Source organism: Bufo bufo, chromosome 3 (genome assembly GCF_905171765.1).
Source record: "Bufo bufo chromosome 3, aBufBuf1.1, whole genome shotgun sequence".
Lineage (NCBI taxonomy): Eukaryota > Metazoa > Chordata > Amphibia > Anura > Bufonidae > Bufo > Bufo bufo.
The window spans coordinates 94,817,704-94,835,254 of record NC_053391.1 but is presented as its reverse complement, the minus strand read 5'-3'; the positions used below and the strand labels follow the sequence as shown (position 1 = coordinate 94,835,254).

General features: G+C 46.6%; 1 protein-coding gene across 2 annotated transcripts in view; it reads left to right on the top strand.

Moving 5' to 3' along the window:
* Positions 1-17,551, top strand: part of ITGAE (integrin subunit alpha E) — a 137,953-nt gene that overhangs the window by 78,225 nt on the left and 42,177 nt on the right. For both annotated transcript variants that reach the window (XR_005777447.1, XM_040423354.1), the window contains exons 18-19: positions 3,720-3,844; positions 11,892-12,037. Coding sequence is in view for 1 of the 2 variants with exons in the window: in XM_040423354.1 (XP_040279288.1) it covers positions 3,720-3,844; positions 11,892-12,037 (271 nt within the window). In the remaining variant the exon portion in view is untranslated. The remainder of the gene's footprint in view (positions 1-3,719; positions 3,845-11,891; positions 12,038-17,551) is intronic.

Here is a 17,551-nt window from a genome sequence, read left to right as displayed (position 1 = left end):
AAGTGTCACACATGTGGTATCTCCGTATTCAGGAGAAGTTGGGGAATGTGTTTTGGGGTGTAATTTTACATATACCCATGCTGGGTGAGAGAAATATCTTGGCAAAAGACAACTTTGTATAAAAAAATGGTAAAAGTTGTCTTTTGCCAAGATATTTCTCTCACCCAGCATGGGTATATGTAAAATGACACCCCAAAACACATTCCCCAACTTCTCCTGAATACGGAGATACCAGATATGTGACACTTTTTTGCAGCCTAGGTGGGCAAAGGGGCCCATATTCCAAAGAGCACCTTTCGGATTTCACTGGTCATTTTTTACAGAATTTGATTTCAAACTCCTTACCACACATTTGGGCGCCTAGAATGCCAGGGCAGTATAACTACCCCACAAGTGACGCCATTTTGGAAAGAAGACACCCCAAGGTATTCGCTGATGGGCATAGTGAGTTCATGGAAGTTTTTATTTTTTGTCACAAGTTAGTGGAATATGAGTCTTTGTAAGAAAAAAAATAAAAGAAAAAAAATCATCATTTTCCACTAACTTGTGACAAAAAATAAAAAATTCTAGGAACTCGCCATGCCCCTCACGGAATACCTTGGGGTGTCTTCTTTCCAAAATGGGGTCACTTGTGGGGTAGTTATACTGCCCTGGCATTTTCCAGGGGCCCTAATGTGTGGTAAGTAGGTAAATGACCTGTGAAATCCTAAAGGTGCTTTTTGGAATGTGGGCCCCTTTGCCCACCTAGGCTGCAAAAAAGTGTCACACATGTGGTATCGCCGTATTCAGGAGAAGTTGGGCAATGTGTTTTGGGGTGTCATTTTACATATACCCATGCTGGGTGAGAGAAATATCTTGGCAAAAGACAACTTTTCCCATTTTTTTTATACAAAGTTGGCATTTGACCAAGATATTTCTCTCACCCAGCATGGGTATATGTAAAATGACACCCCAAAACACATTCCCCAACTTCTCCTGAGTACAGCAATACCAGATGTGTGACACTTTTTTGCAGCCTAGATGCGCAAAGGTGCCCAAAATCCTTTTAGGAGGGCATTTTTAGACATTTGGATACCAGACTTCTTCTCACGCTTTGGGGCCCCTAGAATGCCAGGGCAGTATAAATACCCCACATGTGACCCCATTTTGGAAAGAAGACACCCCAAGGTATTCAATGAGAGGCATGGCGAGTTCATAGAAATTTTTTTTTTTTGGCACAAGTTTTGGCGGAAATGGATATTTTTTATTTTTTTCTCACAAAGTCTCCCTTTCCGCTAACTTGGGACAAAAATTTCAATCTTTCATGGACTCAATATGCCCCTCACGGAATACCTTGGGGTGTCTTCTTTCCGAAATGGGGTCACATGTGGGGTATTTATACTGCCCTGGCATTCTAGGGGCCCTAAAGCGTGAGAAGAAGTCTGGAATATAAATGTCTAAAAATTTTTACGCATTTGGATTCCGTGAGGGGTATGGTGAGTTCATGTGGGATTTTATTTTTTGACACAAGTTAGTGGAATATGAGACTTTGTAAGAAAGAAAAAATAATAATTTCCGCTAACTTGGGCCAAAAAAATGTCTGAATGGAGCCTTACAGGGGGGTGATCAATGACAGGGGGGTGATCAATGACAGGGGGGTGATCAGAGAGTCTATATGGGGTGATCACCCCCCTGTCATTGATAACCCCCCTGTAAGGCTCCATTCAGATGTCCGTATGTGTTTTGCGGATCCGATCCATGTATCCGTGGATCCGTAAAAATCATACGGACATCTGAATGCAGCCTGACGGGGGGGTGATCAATGACAGGGGGGGTGATCAATGACAGGGGGGGTGATCAGGGAGTCTATATGGGGTGATCACCCCCCCTGGAAGGCTCCAGGGAGACGCCTGTATGTGTTTTGCGGATCCGATCCATCTATCAGTGGATCCGTAAAAATCATGCGGACATCTGAATGGAGCTTTACAGGGGGGTGATCAATGACAGGGGGGTAATCAATGACAGGGGGGTGATCAGGGAGTCTATATGGGGTGATCACCACAGTCATTGATCACGCCCCTGTAAGGCTCCATTCAGACGTCCGTATGCGTTTTGCGGATCCGATCCATCTATCAGTGGATCCGTAAAAATCATGCGGACGTCTGAATGGAGCTTTACAGGGGGTTGATCAATGACAGGGGGTAATCAATGACAGGGGGGTGATCAGGGAGTCTATATGGGGTGATCACCACAGTCATTGATCACGCCCCTGTAAGGCTCCATTCAGACGTCCGTATGCGTTTTGCGGATCCGATCCATCTATCAGTGGATCCGTAAAAATCATGCGGACATCTGAATGGAGCTTTACAGGGGGTTGATCAATGACAGGGGGGTAATCAATGACAGGGGGGTGATCAGGGAGTCTATATGGGGTGATCACCACAGTCATTGATCACGCCCCTGTAAGGCTCCATTCAGACGTCCGTATGCGTTTTGCGGATCCGATCCATCTATCAGTGGATCCGTAAAAATCATGCGGACATCTGAATGGAGCTTTACAGGGGTGTGATCAATGACAGGGGGGTAATCAATGACAGGGGGGTGATCAGGGAGTCTATATGGGGTGATCAGGGGTGATCAGGGGCTAATAAGGGGTTAATAAGTGACGGGGGGGGTGTAGTGTAGTGTAGTGGTGCTTGGTGCTACTTTACTGAGCTACCTGTGTCTTCTGGTGGTCGATCCAAACAAAGGGGACCAGCAGAGGACCAGGTAGCAGGTATATTAGACGCTGTTATCAAAACAGCTAGGGGTTAAAAAAAACACATCTCCAGCCTGCCAGCGAACGATCGCCGCTGGCAGGCTGGAGATCAACTCTCTTACCTTCCGTTCCTGTGAGCGGGCGCGCCTGTGTGCGCGCGTTCACAGGAAATCTCGGCTCACGCGAGATGACGCCAATCGGCGTTAGCGTAGCCTGGGGGAGCCGCCGCAATGACGCCTTTCGGCGTTAGCGTGGCGGCAAGTGGTTAAGAATTATGGAGGTTACTGTGCTCTTGTAAACTTACAGTACAGCAGAAATGTTTTTGTACCCTTCTCCAGTCCTGTGCCTCCACAGAATCCTATCTCTAAGCTCTACGGGCAGTTCAGTTCTTCTCATGGCTTTGTTTTTGCTCTGCATTGTCAGCTGTGAGACCTTATATGAACAGGGTTGTGTCTTTCCAAATTATGTCTTATCAACTGAAATTACCACAGGTGGACTCCAGTCATGGTGTAGAAACATCTCAAAGATGATCAAGAGAAATGTGAGGCCCCCAGAGCTAAATTTCAAGTGTCATAGCAAAGGGTCTGAATACATCTGTTCATGTGAAATTTTATTTTATCCTTTTCAATAAATTATCAAAATTTAGCTAAAACCTTTTTTTTCCATTTTCTCATTATGGAGTATTGAGTGCAGAATGATGGGGCAAAACTTATTTTTTATTGTAGCACAACATAATGTGAAAAAGTGAAAGGGTCTGAAGACTTTTTGAATGCAGTGTATGTGTGTAAAAGTGACAAATGTATGCACCCCCAATGCCTGCTTACATAAAAAAAAGTTTCCCATTGACACCAGTACATGCACATGGTTTTACATATAGATCCAGCCACTGACATACAGGGAATCCAAAAAGGTTTAAAAACAGTGCAAAAGTATAGCGCAAGTCATCTGCCTGACACTCAAAACTTCATCTGTTTCTCTATAGGTCTTGTCCAGTGGTTAAAATAAGGGCTATTCTGAACTTTGAGCCTAATAAAATCCCTGTGACTCAAGTCATCAAAAATGTAACGGCAAATCTGTGCTTTATCGTGACACCTTTCAACCAGACAGGTGAGCAAACATTTCATCTGATAAATACATTGTAGGCATGTGTCTATAGGTGGCCCTGGCACATGAGTACCTGCTGAAGGAAATATTTACATATGCATAAACTGAATAGTGTAAATTATATTTTATTATAAAAATTATATATATATATATATATATATATATATATATAAAAAAAAATTGCAGCACTCTCATAAAAAAGTTGTGAAAACAAATATTCAGCTCATTCATAGAGACCACATGGGTGAATAAAGTGTTTTTCTTTTCACTAATATTTTGTAAGAGTACTGCCATTTTATTTCTTCTTTTATATATATATATATATATATATATATATATATACACTGCTCAAAAAAATAAAGGTAACACAAAAATAACACATCCTAGATCTGAGTTAATTAAATATTGTTCTGAAATACTTTGTTCTTTACATAGTTGAATGTGCTGACAACAAAATCACACAAAAATAAAAAAATGGAAATCAAATTTTTCAACCCATGGAGGTCTGGATTTGGAGTCACACTCAAAATTAAAGTGGAAAAACACACTACAGGCTGATCCAACTTTGATGTAATGTCCTTAAAACAAGTCAAAATGAGGCTCAGTAGTGTGTGTGGCCTCCACGTGCCTGTATGACCTCCCTACAACGCCTGTGCATGCTCCTGATGAGGTGGCGGACGGTCTCCTGAGGGATCTCCACCCAGACCTGGACTAAAGCATCTGCCAACTCCTGGACAGTCTGTGGTGCAACGTGACGTTGGTGGATAGAGCGAGACATGCTGTCCCAGATGTGCTCAATTGGATTCAGGTCTGGGGAACGGGCGGACCAGTCCATAGCATCAATGCCTTCGTCTTGCAGGAACTGCTGACACACTCCAGCCACATGAGGTCTAGCATTGTCTTCCATTAGGAGGAACCCAGGGCCAACCGCACCAGCATATGGTCTCACAAGGGGTCTGAGGATCTCATCTCGGTACCTAATGGCAGTCAGGCTACCTCTGGCGAGCACATGGAGGGCTGTGCGGCCCTCCAAAGAAATGCCACCCCACACCATTAATGACCCAATGCCAAACCGGTCATGCTTGAGGATGTTGGAGGCAGCAGAATGTTCTCCACGGCGTCTCCAAACTCTGTCACGTCTGTCACATGTGCTCAGTGTGAACCTGCTTTCATCTGTGAAGAGCACAGGGCACCAGTGGCGAATTTGCCAATCTTGGTGTTCTCTGGCAAATGCCAAACATCCTGCACGGTGTTGGGCTGTAAGCACAACCCCCACCTGTGGACGTCGGGCCCTCATATCCCCCTTATGGAGTCTGTTTCTGACCGTTTGAGCAGACACATGCACATTTGTGGCCTGCTGGAGGTCATTTTGCAGGGCTCTGGCAGTGCTCCTCCTGTTCCTCCTTGCACAAAGGCAGAGGTAGCGGTCCTGCTGCTGGGTTGTTGCCCTCCTACGGCCTCCTCCACATCTCCTGATGTACTGGCCTGTCTCCTGGTAGCGCCTCCATGCTCTGGACACTACGCTGACAGACACAGCAAACCTTCTTGCCACAGCTCGCATTGATGTGCCATCCTGGATAAACTGCACTACCTAAACCACTTGTGTGGGTTGTAGACTCCGTCTCATGCTACCACTAGAGTGAAAGCACCGCCAGAATTCAAAAGTGACCAAAACATCAGCTAGGAAGCATAGAAACTGAGAAGTGGTCTGTGGTCACCACCTGCAGAACCACTCCTTTATTGGGGGTGTCTTGCTAATTGCCTATAATTTCCACCTGTTGTCTATCCCATTTGCACAACAGCATGTGAAATTGATTGTCACTCAGTGTTGCTTCCTAAGTGGACAGTTTGATTTTACAGAAGTGTGATTGACTTGGAGTTACATTGTGTTGTTTAAGTGTTCCCTTTATTTTTTTGAGCAGTGTATATATATACAAAAAATGAGGCAGCACTCCAATAGATAAAGCGAAAAAGGTGGATCCTTTATTGACCCCTCTGCAATGTTTCAACCGCTCAATGCAGTCTTTATCCTGCTTGAAAAAGACTGCATTTAGCGGTTAAAACGTTGCAGAGGGGTCAATAAAGGGTCCACCTTTTTCACTTTATCTATTGGAGTGCTGCCTCATTTTTTGGATACATATTATCTTCATTAACTGCTGAGCCTGCGGTTTGGAGGATCTTGCACCCGTGGTCTATTGGACTATCTATCTATTTATCTATCTATCTATCTATCTATCTATCTATCTATCTATCTATCTATCTATCTATCTATCTATCTATCTATCAGGAGACAGTAAATGCCCTGAATTTACTAACAAAAATGTTGGTAAGTATGTGACTGACACAGCTACTGCACAATCTACCAACATTATTAGCCTTCCCTTAAAAGAGTTGTGTCACTTCAGCAAATAGCGTTTATTATGTAGAGGAAATTAATAGGCCCTTACTAATGTATTGTTATTATTAGAGTTGAGCGAACACCTGGATGTTCGGGTTCGAGAAGTTCGGCCGAACTTCCCGGAAATGTTTGGGTTCGGGATCATTTTTATGAACGTCAGCTTGTCCACATTGGCTGTAGACAGGCGGCTGCGTTTGTCTGTAATGACACCCCCTGCCGTGCTGAATACACGTTCAGACAAAACGCTGGCCGCCGGGCAGGCCAGCACCTCAAAGGCATAAAAGGCTAGCTCTGGCCACGTGGACAATTTGGAGACCCAGAAGTTGAATGGGGCCAAACCATCAGTCAGTACGTGGAGGGGTGTGCACAGGTACTGTTCCACCATGTTATTGAAATGTTGCCTCCTGCTAACACGTTCCGTATCAGGTGGTGGTGCAGTTAGCTGTGGCGTGGTGACAAAACTTTTCCACATCTCTGCCATGCTAACCCTGCCCTCAGAGGAGCTGGCCGTGACACAGCTGCGTTGGCGACCTCTTGCTCCTCCTCTGCCTTCGCCTTGGGCTTCCACTTGTTCCCCTGTGACATTTGGGAATGCTCTCAGTAGCGCGTCTACCAACGTGCGCTTGTACTCGCACATCTTACTATCACGCTCCAGTGCATGAAGTAAGGTGGGCACATTGTCTTTGTACCGTGGATCCAGCAGGGTGGCAACCCAGTAGTCCGCACACGTTAAAATGTGGGCAACTCTGCTGTCGTTGCGCAGGCACTGCAGCATGTAGTCGCTCATGTGTGCCAGGCTGCCCAGAGGTAAGGACAAGCTGTCCTCTGTCGGAGGCGTATCGTCATCGTCCTGCGTTTCCCCCCAGCCACGCACCAGTGATGGGCTCGAGCTGCGTTGGGTGCCAGCCCGCTGTGAACATGCTTCATCCTCATCCTCCTCCACCTCATCCTCGTCCTCCTCGTCCTCCAGTAGTGGGCCTTGTCTGGCCACATTTGTACCTGGCCTCTGCTGTTGCAAAAAACCTCCCTCTGAGTCACTTCGAAGAGACTGGCCTGAAAGTGCTAAAAATGACCCCTCTTCCTCCTTCTCCTCCTGGGCCACCTCCTCTTCCATCATCGCCCTAAGTATTTTCTCAAGGAGACATAGAAGTGGTATTGTAACGCTGATAACGGCGTCATCGCCACTGGCCATGTTGGTGGAGTACTCGAAACAGCACAACAGGGCACACAGGTCTCGCATGGAGGCCCAGTCACTGGTGGTGAAGTGGTGCTGTTCCGCAGTGCGACTGACCCGTGCGTGCTGCAGCTGAAACTCCACTATGGCCTGCTGCTGCTTGCACAGTCTGTCCAGCATGTGCAAGGTGGAGTTCCACCTGGTGGGCACGTCGCATATGAGGCGGTGAGCGGGAAGGCCGAAGTTACGCTGTAGCGCAGACAGGCGAGCAGCGGCAGGATGTGAACGCCGGAAGCACGAACAGACGGCCTGCCATGTCGGGGTAGTTGTGAATAAACTTCTGCACCACCAAATTCAGCACATGCGCCAGGCAAGGGATGTGCGTCAAACCAGCTAGTCCCAGAGCTGCAACGAGATTTCGCCCATTATCGCACACCACCAGGCCGGGCTTGAGGCTCACCGGCAGCAACCACTTGTCGGTCTGTTGTTCTATACCCCCCCACAACTCCTGTGCGGTGTGGGGCCTGTCCCCCAAACATATGAGTTTCAGAACGGCCTGCTGACGTTTACCCCAGGCTGTGCTGAAGTTGGTGGTGAAGGTGTGTGGCTGACTGGATGAGCAGGTGGAAGAAGAGGAGGAGGAAGCTGAGTAGGAGGAGGAGGAGACAGGAGGCAAAGAATGTTGCCCTGCGATCCTTGGCGGCGGAAGGACGTGCGCCAAACAGCTCTCCGACTGGGGCCCAGCCGCCACTACATTTACCCAGTGTGCAGTTAGGGAGATATAGCGTCCCTGGCCGTGCTTACTGGTCCACGTATCTGTGGTTAGGTGGACCTTGCCACAGATGGCGTTGCGCAGTGCACACTTGATTTTATCGGATACTTGGTTGTGCAGGGAAGGCATGGCTCTCTTGGAGAAGTAGTGCCGGCTGGGAACAACATACTGTGGGACAGCAAGCGACATGAGCTGTTTGAAGCTGTCTTTGTCCACCAGCCTAAATGACAGCATTTCATAGGCCAGTAGTTTAGAAATGCTGGCATTCAGGGCCAGGGATCGAGGGTGGCTAGGTGGGAATTTACGCTTTCTCTCAAATGTTTGTGAGATGGAGAGCTGAACGCTGCCGTGTGACATGGTTGAGATGCTTGGTGACGCAGGTGGTGGTGTTGGTGGTACATCCCATGTTTGCTGGGCGGCAGGTGCCAACGTTCCTCCAGAGGCGGAGGAAGAGGCTGAGGCGGTGGCAGCAGCAGAAGAGGCCGAGGCGTCAGCAGCAGAAGAGGTAGCAGGGGGAGCCTGAGTGACTTCCTTGTTTTTAAGGTGTTTACTCCACTGCAGTTCATGCTTTGCATGCAGGTGCCTGGTCATGCAGGTTGTGCTAAGGTTCAGAACGTTAATGCCTCGCTTCAGGCTCTGATGGCACAGCGTGCAAACCACTCGGGTCTTGTCGTCAGCACATTGTTTGAAGAAGTGCCATGCCAGGGAACTCCTTGAAGCTGCCTTTGGGGTGCTCGGTCCCAGATGGCGGCGGTCAGTAGCAGGCGGAGTCTCTTGGCGGCGGGTGTTCTGATTTTGCCCACTGCTCCCTCTTTGTCTTTTGCTACGCTGTTGGCTCGGTCTCACCACTGCCTCTTCCTCTGAACTGTGAAAGTCAGTGGCACGACCTTCATTCCATGTGGGGTCTAGGACCTCATCGTCCCCTGAATCGTCTTCCACCCAGTCTTGATCCCTGACCTCCTGTTCAGTCTGCACACTGCAGAAAGACGCAGCAGTTGGCACCTGTGTTTCGTCATCATCAGAGACGTGCTGAGGTGGTATTCCCATGTCCTCATCATCAGGAAACATAAGTGGTTGTGCGTTAGTGCATTCTATCTCTTCCACCCCTGGGGAAGGGCTAGGTGGATGCCCTTGGGAAACCCTGCCAGCAGAGTCTTCAAACAGCATAGGGGAAAGACTGCTGCATAACTTGAGGCTCAGACAGTTTCCCTGATATGCATGGGGGTGATGTGACAGACTGATGGGCTTGGTTTTCATGCTCCATCTGTGCGCTTTCTGCAGAAGACTGGGTGGGAGATAATGTGAACGTGCTGGATGCACTGTCGGCCACCCAATTGACTAATGCCTGTACCTGCTCAGGCCTTACCATCCTTAGAACGGCATTGGGCCCCACCAAATATCCCTGTAAATTCTGGCGGCTACTGGGACCTGAGGTAGTTGGTACACTAGGACGTGTGGCTGTGGCAGAACGGCCACGTCCTCTCCCAGCACCAGAGGGTCCACTAACACCACCACGACCATGTCCGCGTCCCTTACTAGATGTTTTCCTCATTGTTACTGTTCACCACAATAAGAAAAATATTATTCGGGCCAATGTATTGAATTCAAATTCAGGCCTTTTTTTACAGACACCTAACACTATCTGGCTATCTATTTAGGTACCGTATTACACTAATACAGGCACACCAGTAATGACAGATTTAGCTGAATATAAATTTGAGGCCTATTATTTAGGCGCTGGGTGACAGGTATACGTTTAATCACAGAATTAGACTTGGATCTGCACTGTAGCGTGTGTGTGAAGTTCTTGAGAATTACCCTATCAGCACCTTGAATCTAATATACCCTTTTAGGGATAGATTTAAAGTAGGCCTGATACAGCAGAAACCACAAATTTAGAGAATTGCAAAATTGGGAATTGTATTTCAACCCAGAACAAAAACTGTGCTTTGACGGACACTAAATAACTTGACCAGCTAAAGCAGTAATGACAGATTTGGATGAATATAAATGTGAGGCCTATTTTTTAGGCGCTGGGTGACAGGCTCAACTTGCCCCTGATGTAGTATATGGCCAAAAAATAACCACACTATTGATGGTTAAATGCACTTGATGACAGCTTGCCCCTGATGTAGTATATGGCCAAAAAATAACCACACTATTGATGGTTAAATGCACTTGATGACAGCTTGACCCTGATGTAGGATATAGCCAAAAAATAACCACACTATTGATGATTAAATGCACTTGGTGACAGGCTCAACTTGCCCCTGATGTAGTATATGGCCAAAAAATAACCGAACTATTGATGGTTAAATGCACTTGATGACAGCTTGACCCTTATATTGGATATAGCCAAAAAATAACCACACTATTGATGGTTAAATGCACTTGGTGACAGGCTCAACCTGCCCCTGATGTAGTATATGGCCAAAAAATAACCACACTATTGATGGTTAAATGCACTTGATGACAGCTTGACCCTGATGTAGGATATAGCAAAAAATAACCACACTATTGATGGTTAAATGTACTTAGTGGCAGCTTGTGCTGGCGCACCACAAGCCACAAAATGGCCGCCGATCACCCCAGAAAAAAGTGACTGAAAAACGCTCTGGGCAGCCTAAAAACAGTGAGCAATTGAATAGCAGCAGTTCAATGATCCACAGCTGTAGATCGATCACTGAATGAAGTCTTTTGGAGGAGTTAATCTGCCTAATCTCGCCCTAACGTCGCAGCTGCAACCTCTCCCTACACTTGTATCAGCAGAGTGACGTGCAGCGCTACGTGACCCAAGCTTATATAGAGGCTGGGTCACATGCTGCACTGGCCAATCACAGCCATGCCAATAGTAGGCATGGCTGTGATGGCCTTGTGGGGCAAGTAGTATGACGCTTGTTGATTGGCTGCTTTGCAGCCTTTCAAAAAGCGCCAAGAAAGCGCCGAACACCGAACCCGAACACGGACTTAAACGAAAAATGTTCGGGTTCGAGTCCGTGTCACGGACACCCCAAAATTCGGTACGAACCCGAACTATACAGTAGTTCGCTCATCCCTAGTTATTATCCATATTGCTTCCTTTGTTGGCTGGATTCATTTTTCAGTAGGAAAAAACGCTGGTCTATGTGCGCTCCCACGGTCCCGGCCACCAGAGAGGCTGGCACTTTTTCCTATAGTGTGCAAGCACGACCACCACTGCTGGATTGCAGGGTGGTCGTAACCATGGAAACGAGAAGTGTATAATGTGATGGAAAAATAAATCCAGCCAGCAAAGGAGGCAATATGGATAATAACAACTGATTAGTAAGTGCCTTGTACTAACTTCTTCTACATAATAAATGCTATTTGCTGAAGTGACACAACCCCTTTAATGGTACGGTACATTGCTGTATTAATATAATTTATAGGGGCACATTTATTAAGACCGGTGTTTTAGACGCCGGTCTTAATAAAGCCCTATAGCTGGTGGTGGATCCCCCAAAGTTATGAAGAGGCGCTGGCCTCTCCATAACTTCGGCGCATCCAGCGCCAGTTCTAAATGTAAGACAGCCTCCGAGCAACTAACCATTGTGCCGCCATCTACACCTGAAATACGGCTAATTTAGATGTATTTCAGTATAATAAATGACCCCCATAATGTCAATATGTAAAGAAACTGAGTTTGCAGTATGACCTGGTAAATACACACCTATGATTCTACTTCCAGAACTAAACAAATCATTTCTTGATTACAAAATGGAGCTGGATGTCTTCATGGAGCAGAAACGAATTATTCTCCACAATCCAACCTCTAGCGGAAAAAAACTCTTCATTGCATATGAAAACTGTACTTCATTTTTGCTAACAGTACAGGTAATTATTGACAATCATAACATGTGTATATACTATATTGTTTTAATGTGAATTTGAAGATTTTGGAATAAATAGGCTCACACAAACTAAGTGCTAAAAATATTTACTAAGTGTGATTAAATATATAAAACAGACAAATCACATAAAGAATAATAAAGGTAACTAACAATCACTTGAATATGTTGGTTTTGGTTTGTAGTGGCTCACCCTACTATTGCATATGGAGTGGGTGCCCCAACTGATATAGACACACCCCGTCTATACAAAAGGATCAATGTAGAGTTGTCACGGATGGTGTACAGGAAACAAGACAATGCAATACAATAATGACTCACTGGATCCACAACTAAGGAACAAAAGGGAGACCCCTACATGAGACCTGCCACTCTCCCTAATTGCTCAGCCTATGCGAACACCCCAAAGGTGGATGGGCGCATATCCACGTACCTCGGCTATCTAATACCTGAAGACCCTACAATAGTGAGGGAACACGACCACCGGCTCCCTACACTAGACACGGAGGGAGTCAGGGTCACCTGAAAATCCAGCAGACAGAAAATCACAAATAAAGGAACAGCACTTATCTTGCAGAGGACTGGGAAATAGAAACAGCAAGCACACACACTCCAGGAAGCTGTATAAGCCGCAACCTAATGCATCATGGGGAGGAACTTAAAGGGAAGCAATCAGTCCAACTGCATGACAGCTGAGATAGACTAACGAGATGAGGAATTTAACCAAAACAAAGAAACTCAAGGAGGAGGATCTGGAAAGCTCCTGTCAGAGCTTCTCAACTGTCTGGTTGTGACAGTACCCCTCCCTCTACGAGTGGACTCCGGACACTCAGGGCCCACCTTCTCAGGATGGGACCTGTGGAAAGCCCTGATGAGACGAGTGGCCTTAATGTCCGTCACTGGGACCCACATCCTCTCCTCAGGACCATAACCCTCCCAATGAACGAGGTACTGGAGGGAACCGCGGACAAGACGAGAATCCACAATCCTAGAGACCTGAAATTCAAGATTTCCATCAACCATAATCGGAGGAGGAGGCAAAGGCGAGGGTACAATAGGTTGAACATAAGGTTTCAATAAGGACTTATGAAAAACATTATGGATCTTCCAAGTCTGAGGAAGATCAAGACGGTAGGCAACAGGATTGATGACAGACAGGATCTTGTAAGGCCCAATAAACCTAGGACCCAACTTCCAGGAGGGAACCTTCAATTTGATATTCTTGGTAGACAACCACACCAGATCACCAACATTCAGGTCCGGACCAGGCACACGTCTCTTATCTGCCACACGCTTATATCTCTCACTCATGCTCTTTAGATTATCCTGAATCTTTTGCCAAATAGATGACAAAGACGAGGAGAATCTGTCCTCATCAGGTAAACCAGAAGACCCCTCTCCCGAGAAAGTCCCAAACTGCGGATGAAACCCATATGCACCAAAAAATGGTGACTTATCAGAGGACTCCTGACGACGGTTATTTAAAGCAAACTCAGCAAGGGACAAAAAAGAACACCAATCCTCCTGATTCTCCGCCACAAAACAGCGCAGATATGTCTCCAGATTCTGATTGACGCGCTCTGTCTGGCCATTCGACTGTGGGTGGAAAGCAGAAGAGAATGACAACCGAACCCCCAAGCGAGAACAGAAAGCCTTCCAGAATCTGGAAACAAACTGCTTGCCCCTATCAGAGACTATGTCTGAAGGAATACCATGCAATTTGACAATGTGGTCAATAAATGCCTGCGCCAGCGTCTTAGCATTGGGCAAACCAGGAAAAGAGATGAAATGCACCATTTTGCTAAAACGGTCCACCACCACCAGAATCACAGTCTTCCCCGAGGAACGAGGCAAGTCCGTTATGAAGTCCATGGACAGATGTGTCCAAGGACGGGAAGGAATGGGTAAGGGAAGGAGAGGACCTGATGGCCGTGAATGAGGGACTTTGGCACGAGCGTAAGTCTCGCAAGCTGCCACAAAACCCTCAACCGACTTACGAAGCGCAGGCCACCAGAATCTCTGAGCGATGAGATCCAGTGTGGCTCTTGCCCCCGGGTGCCCAGCAAGGACCGTATCGTGGTGTTCCTTAAAAATCTTGTGTCTCAAAGCGAGAGGCACAAACAACCTCCCAGGAGGACAAAGATCGGGAGCCTCTGACTGGGCTGCCTGCACCTCTGCCTCCAATTCAGGAAAAAGAGCAGAGACCACCACACCTTCAGCCAAAATGAGACCAGGGTCTTCAAAATTCCCACCTCCCGGAAAACAACGTGACAGGGCATCTGCCTTCACATTCTTAACCCCAGGGCGGAACGTGACAACAAAATTAAACCTTGAAAAGAACAAAGACCATCTGGCCTGTCTCGGGTTCAGACGCTTGGCTGACTCCAAGTAGGCCAGATTTTTATGGTCAGTAAACACGGTAATAGGGTGTCTGGCTCCCTCTAGCCAATGGCGCCATTCCTCAAAAGCCAACTTGATGGCCAACAATTCCCTATCTCCCACATCATAATTTCTCTCTGCGGAGGAGAGTTTCTTCGAGAAAAAGGCACATGGTTGCCATTTGGCAGGAGAGGAACCCTGAGACAAGACCGCACCCACCCCTACCTCAGAAGCATCAACCTCAACTATGAAGGGTAACGAAATATCAGGTTGTACCAGGATGGGAGCGGAAGCAAAACTCTCCTTGATATTAGAAAAGGCCTTACGCGCCTCTACCGACCAGGAAGAAAAATCTACCCCCTTTCTGGTCATATCAGTGAGTGGTTTAACAACAGAGGAATAATTCAAAATAAATTTCCTGTAATAATTGGCAAAGCCCAAAAAACGCATCAGCGCCTTCTGATTCTCAGGAAGCTCCCACTCAAGCACAGCGCGGACCTTCTCGGGGTCCATGCGAAAACCAGAAGCGGAGAGAAGAAACCCCAGAAATTGAATTTCTGTAACCGCAAACACACATTTTTCCAGTTTCGCGTATAATTTATTCTCCCGCAGGATGAGTAAGACCTGACGTAAATGTTCCTTATGAGTCTTGAAATCAGGAGAAAAAATCAAAATGTCATCCAAATACACTAATACAAATTTTCCCATTAAATGATAAAAAATACTGTTGACGAAATGCTGAAAAACGGCTAGGGCATTCATCAAACCAAAAGGCATAACCAAATTCTCAAAATGGCCCTCAGGGGTATTGAAAGCCGTCTTCCATTCGTCTCCTTCTCTGACCCTGACCAGGTTGTATGCCCCTCTTAGGTCTAATTTGGAAAAGACTTTAGCCCCAACAACCTGGTTAAACAGGTCCGGGATCAGAGGAAGCGGATAAGGGTCACGAATAGTGATACTGTTCAGCTCCCTGAAATCCAGACAAGGTCTTAAAGAACCATCTTTTTTCTTAACAAAGAAAAACCCAGCGGCAACAGGTGACTTCGAGGGTCGTATGTGTCCTTTTCTCAGACTCTCAGAGATATAAGCACGCATAGCGACCCTCTCAGGTTGGGAAAGATTGTATAAACGAGATTTAGGCAGCTTGGCGCCTGGGATGAGATTAATAGGGCAATCGTACTCCCTGTGCGGAGGCAAATCCTGAACTCCACTCTCAGAGAAGACATCCGAAAATTCAGAGAGGAAAGGTAGTACAGTCTTAGTAGAAACCTCAGAAACAGATGTCATGAGGCAATTCTCTCTGCAAAAGTCACTCCAACCATTTATTTGCCTCGCTTGCCAATCAATGGTGGGGTTATGTTTAGTGAGCCAGGGTAGCCCCAACACTAGAGGAGTAGGCAAACCGCTAAGGACGAAACATGACACATCCTCAACATGAGCATCACTCACAATTAAACGGATATTGTGAACTATGCCCTTTAATGATTTCTGAGAAAGTGGAGCGGAATCAATAGCAAAAACAGGAATATCCTTTCCCAAAGTGCATACCTGGAAACCATGAGTTATTGCAAATTGATTATCAATGAGATTGACAGCTGCTCCACTATCCACAAAAATCTCACAAAAAATGCTCTTGCTCTCTAGCGCCACCCTAGCAGGCAGGACAAAACGGGAACTACAAGCAAACGGAAAACCTTCAATTTCCGCCTCAACCCTGCCAATAGTAACAGACGGAACATTTTTAAAAGATTTTTTCCTTTTTGTTTCTTTATTACTCCCAGAAGACTGCCTGAATCTCCTAGAGGGACAAACATTTGCCAAATGATTTATACCTCCACAACAAAAACAAACCCTCCCATGCGGGCTGAATCTTCTATTGTCAGAGGCAATCAACCCCAGCTGCATGGGCTCCTGCTCAGAAGGGTCTGACAGCGACTGAGACCCCTGCGCACAGAAAGAGACCGCTGCACTGTCCCGGGACTGAGTATGACAGGAAGGAGAGATCTCTCCTCTCTCTCTAAGACGCCTGTCAATACGAACGGCCTGAGACATAGCAGAATCCAAGGAGGTAGGTCTCTCATGAAAGGCAAATGCATCTTTCAATCCCTCTGAAAGACCATGGCAAAATTGACTTCGGAGTGCAGCATCATTTCAACCAGTATCAGCTGCCCATCTCCGAAATTCTGAGCAGTATATCTCTGCGGATTGTTTACCCTGGCATAACAGACGTAGTCTAGACTCAGCCAGAGCAATACGATCCGGATCATCATATATCTGACCCAGGGCTAAAAATAATTCATCCACTGAACGGAGGGGCCGTGCCCCCTCCGGCAGCGAAAAGGCCCAGGATTGAGCGTTACCCCTGAGCAGTGATATAATGATCCCCACCCTCCGTTCTTCATCACCAGAGGAATGGGGAAGAAGGCGAAAATGGAGTTTGCAAGCCTCTCTAAAACGCACAAAATACTCACTACCCCCGGAGAACGTATCCGGGAGCGAGATCTTAGGCTCAGAACAAACTCTATGAACGCAAGCTGAACCGGTCACTTGAAACTGAGAAAAAGTCTTACGGAGATCAGCTACCTCCAATGAAAGACCCTGGAAGCGCTCAGCCAAAAGTGAAACCGGATCATGCTTGAGACGGTTTAGGCGGCTTATAATGTCACGGATGGTGAACAGGAAACAAGACAATGCAATACAATAATGACTCACTGGATCCACAACTAAGGAACAAAAGGGAGACCCCTACATGAGACCTGCCACTCTCCCTAATTGCTCAGCCTATGCAAACACCCCAAAGGTGGATGGGCGCATATCCACATACCTCAGCTATCTAATACCTGAAGACCCTACAATAGTGAGGGGACATGACTACCGGCTCCCTACACTAGACACGGAGGGAGTCAGGGTCACCTGAAAATCCAGCAGACAGAAAATCACAAATAAAGGAACAGCACTTATCTTGCAGAGGACTGGGAAATAGAAACAGCAAGCACACACACTCCAGGAAGTTGTATAAGCCGCAACCTAATGCATCATGGGGAGGAACTTAAAGGGAAGCAATCAGTCCAACTGCATGACAGCTGAGATAGACTAACGAGATGAGGAATTTAACCAAAAC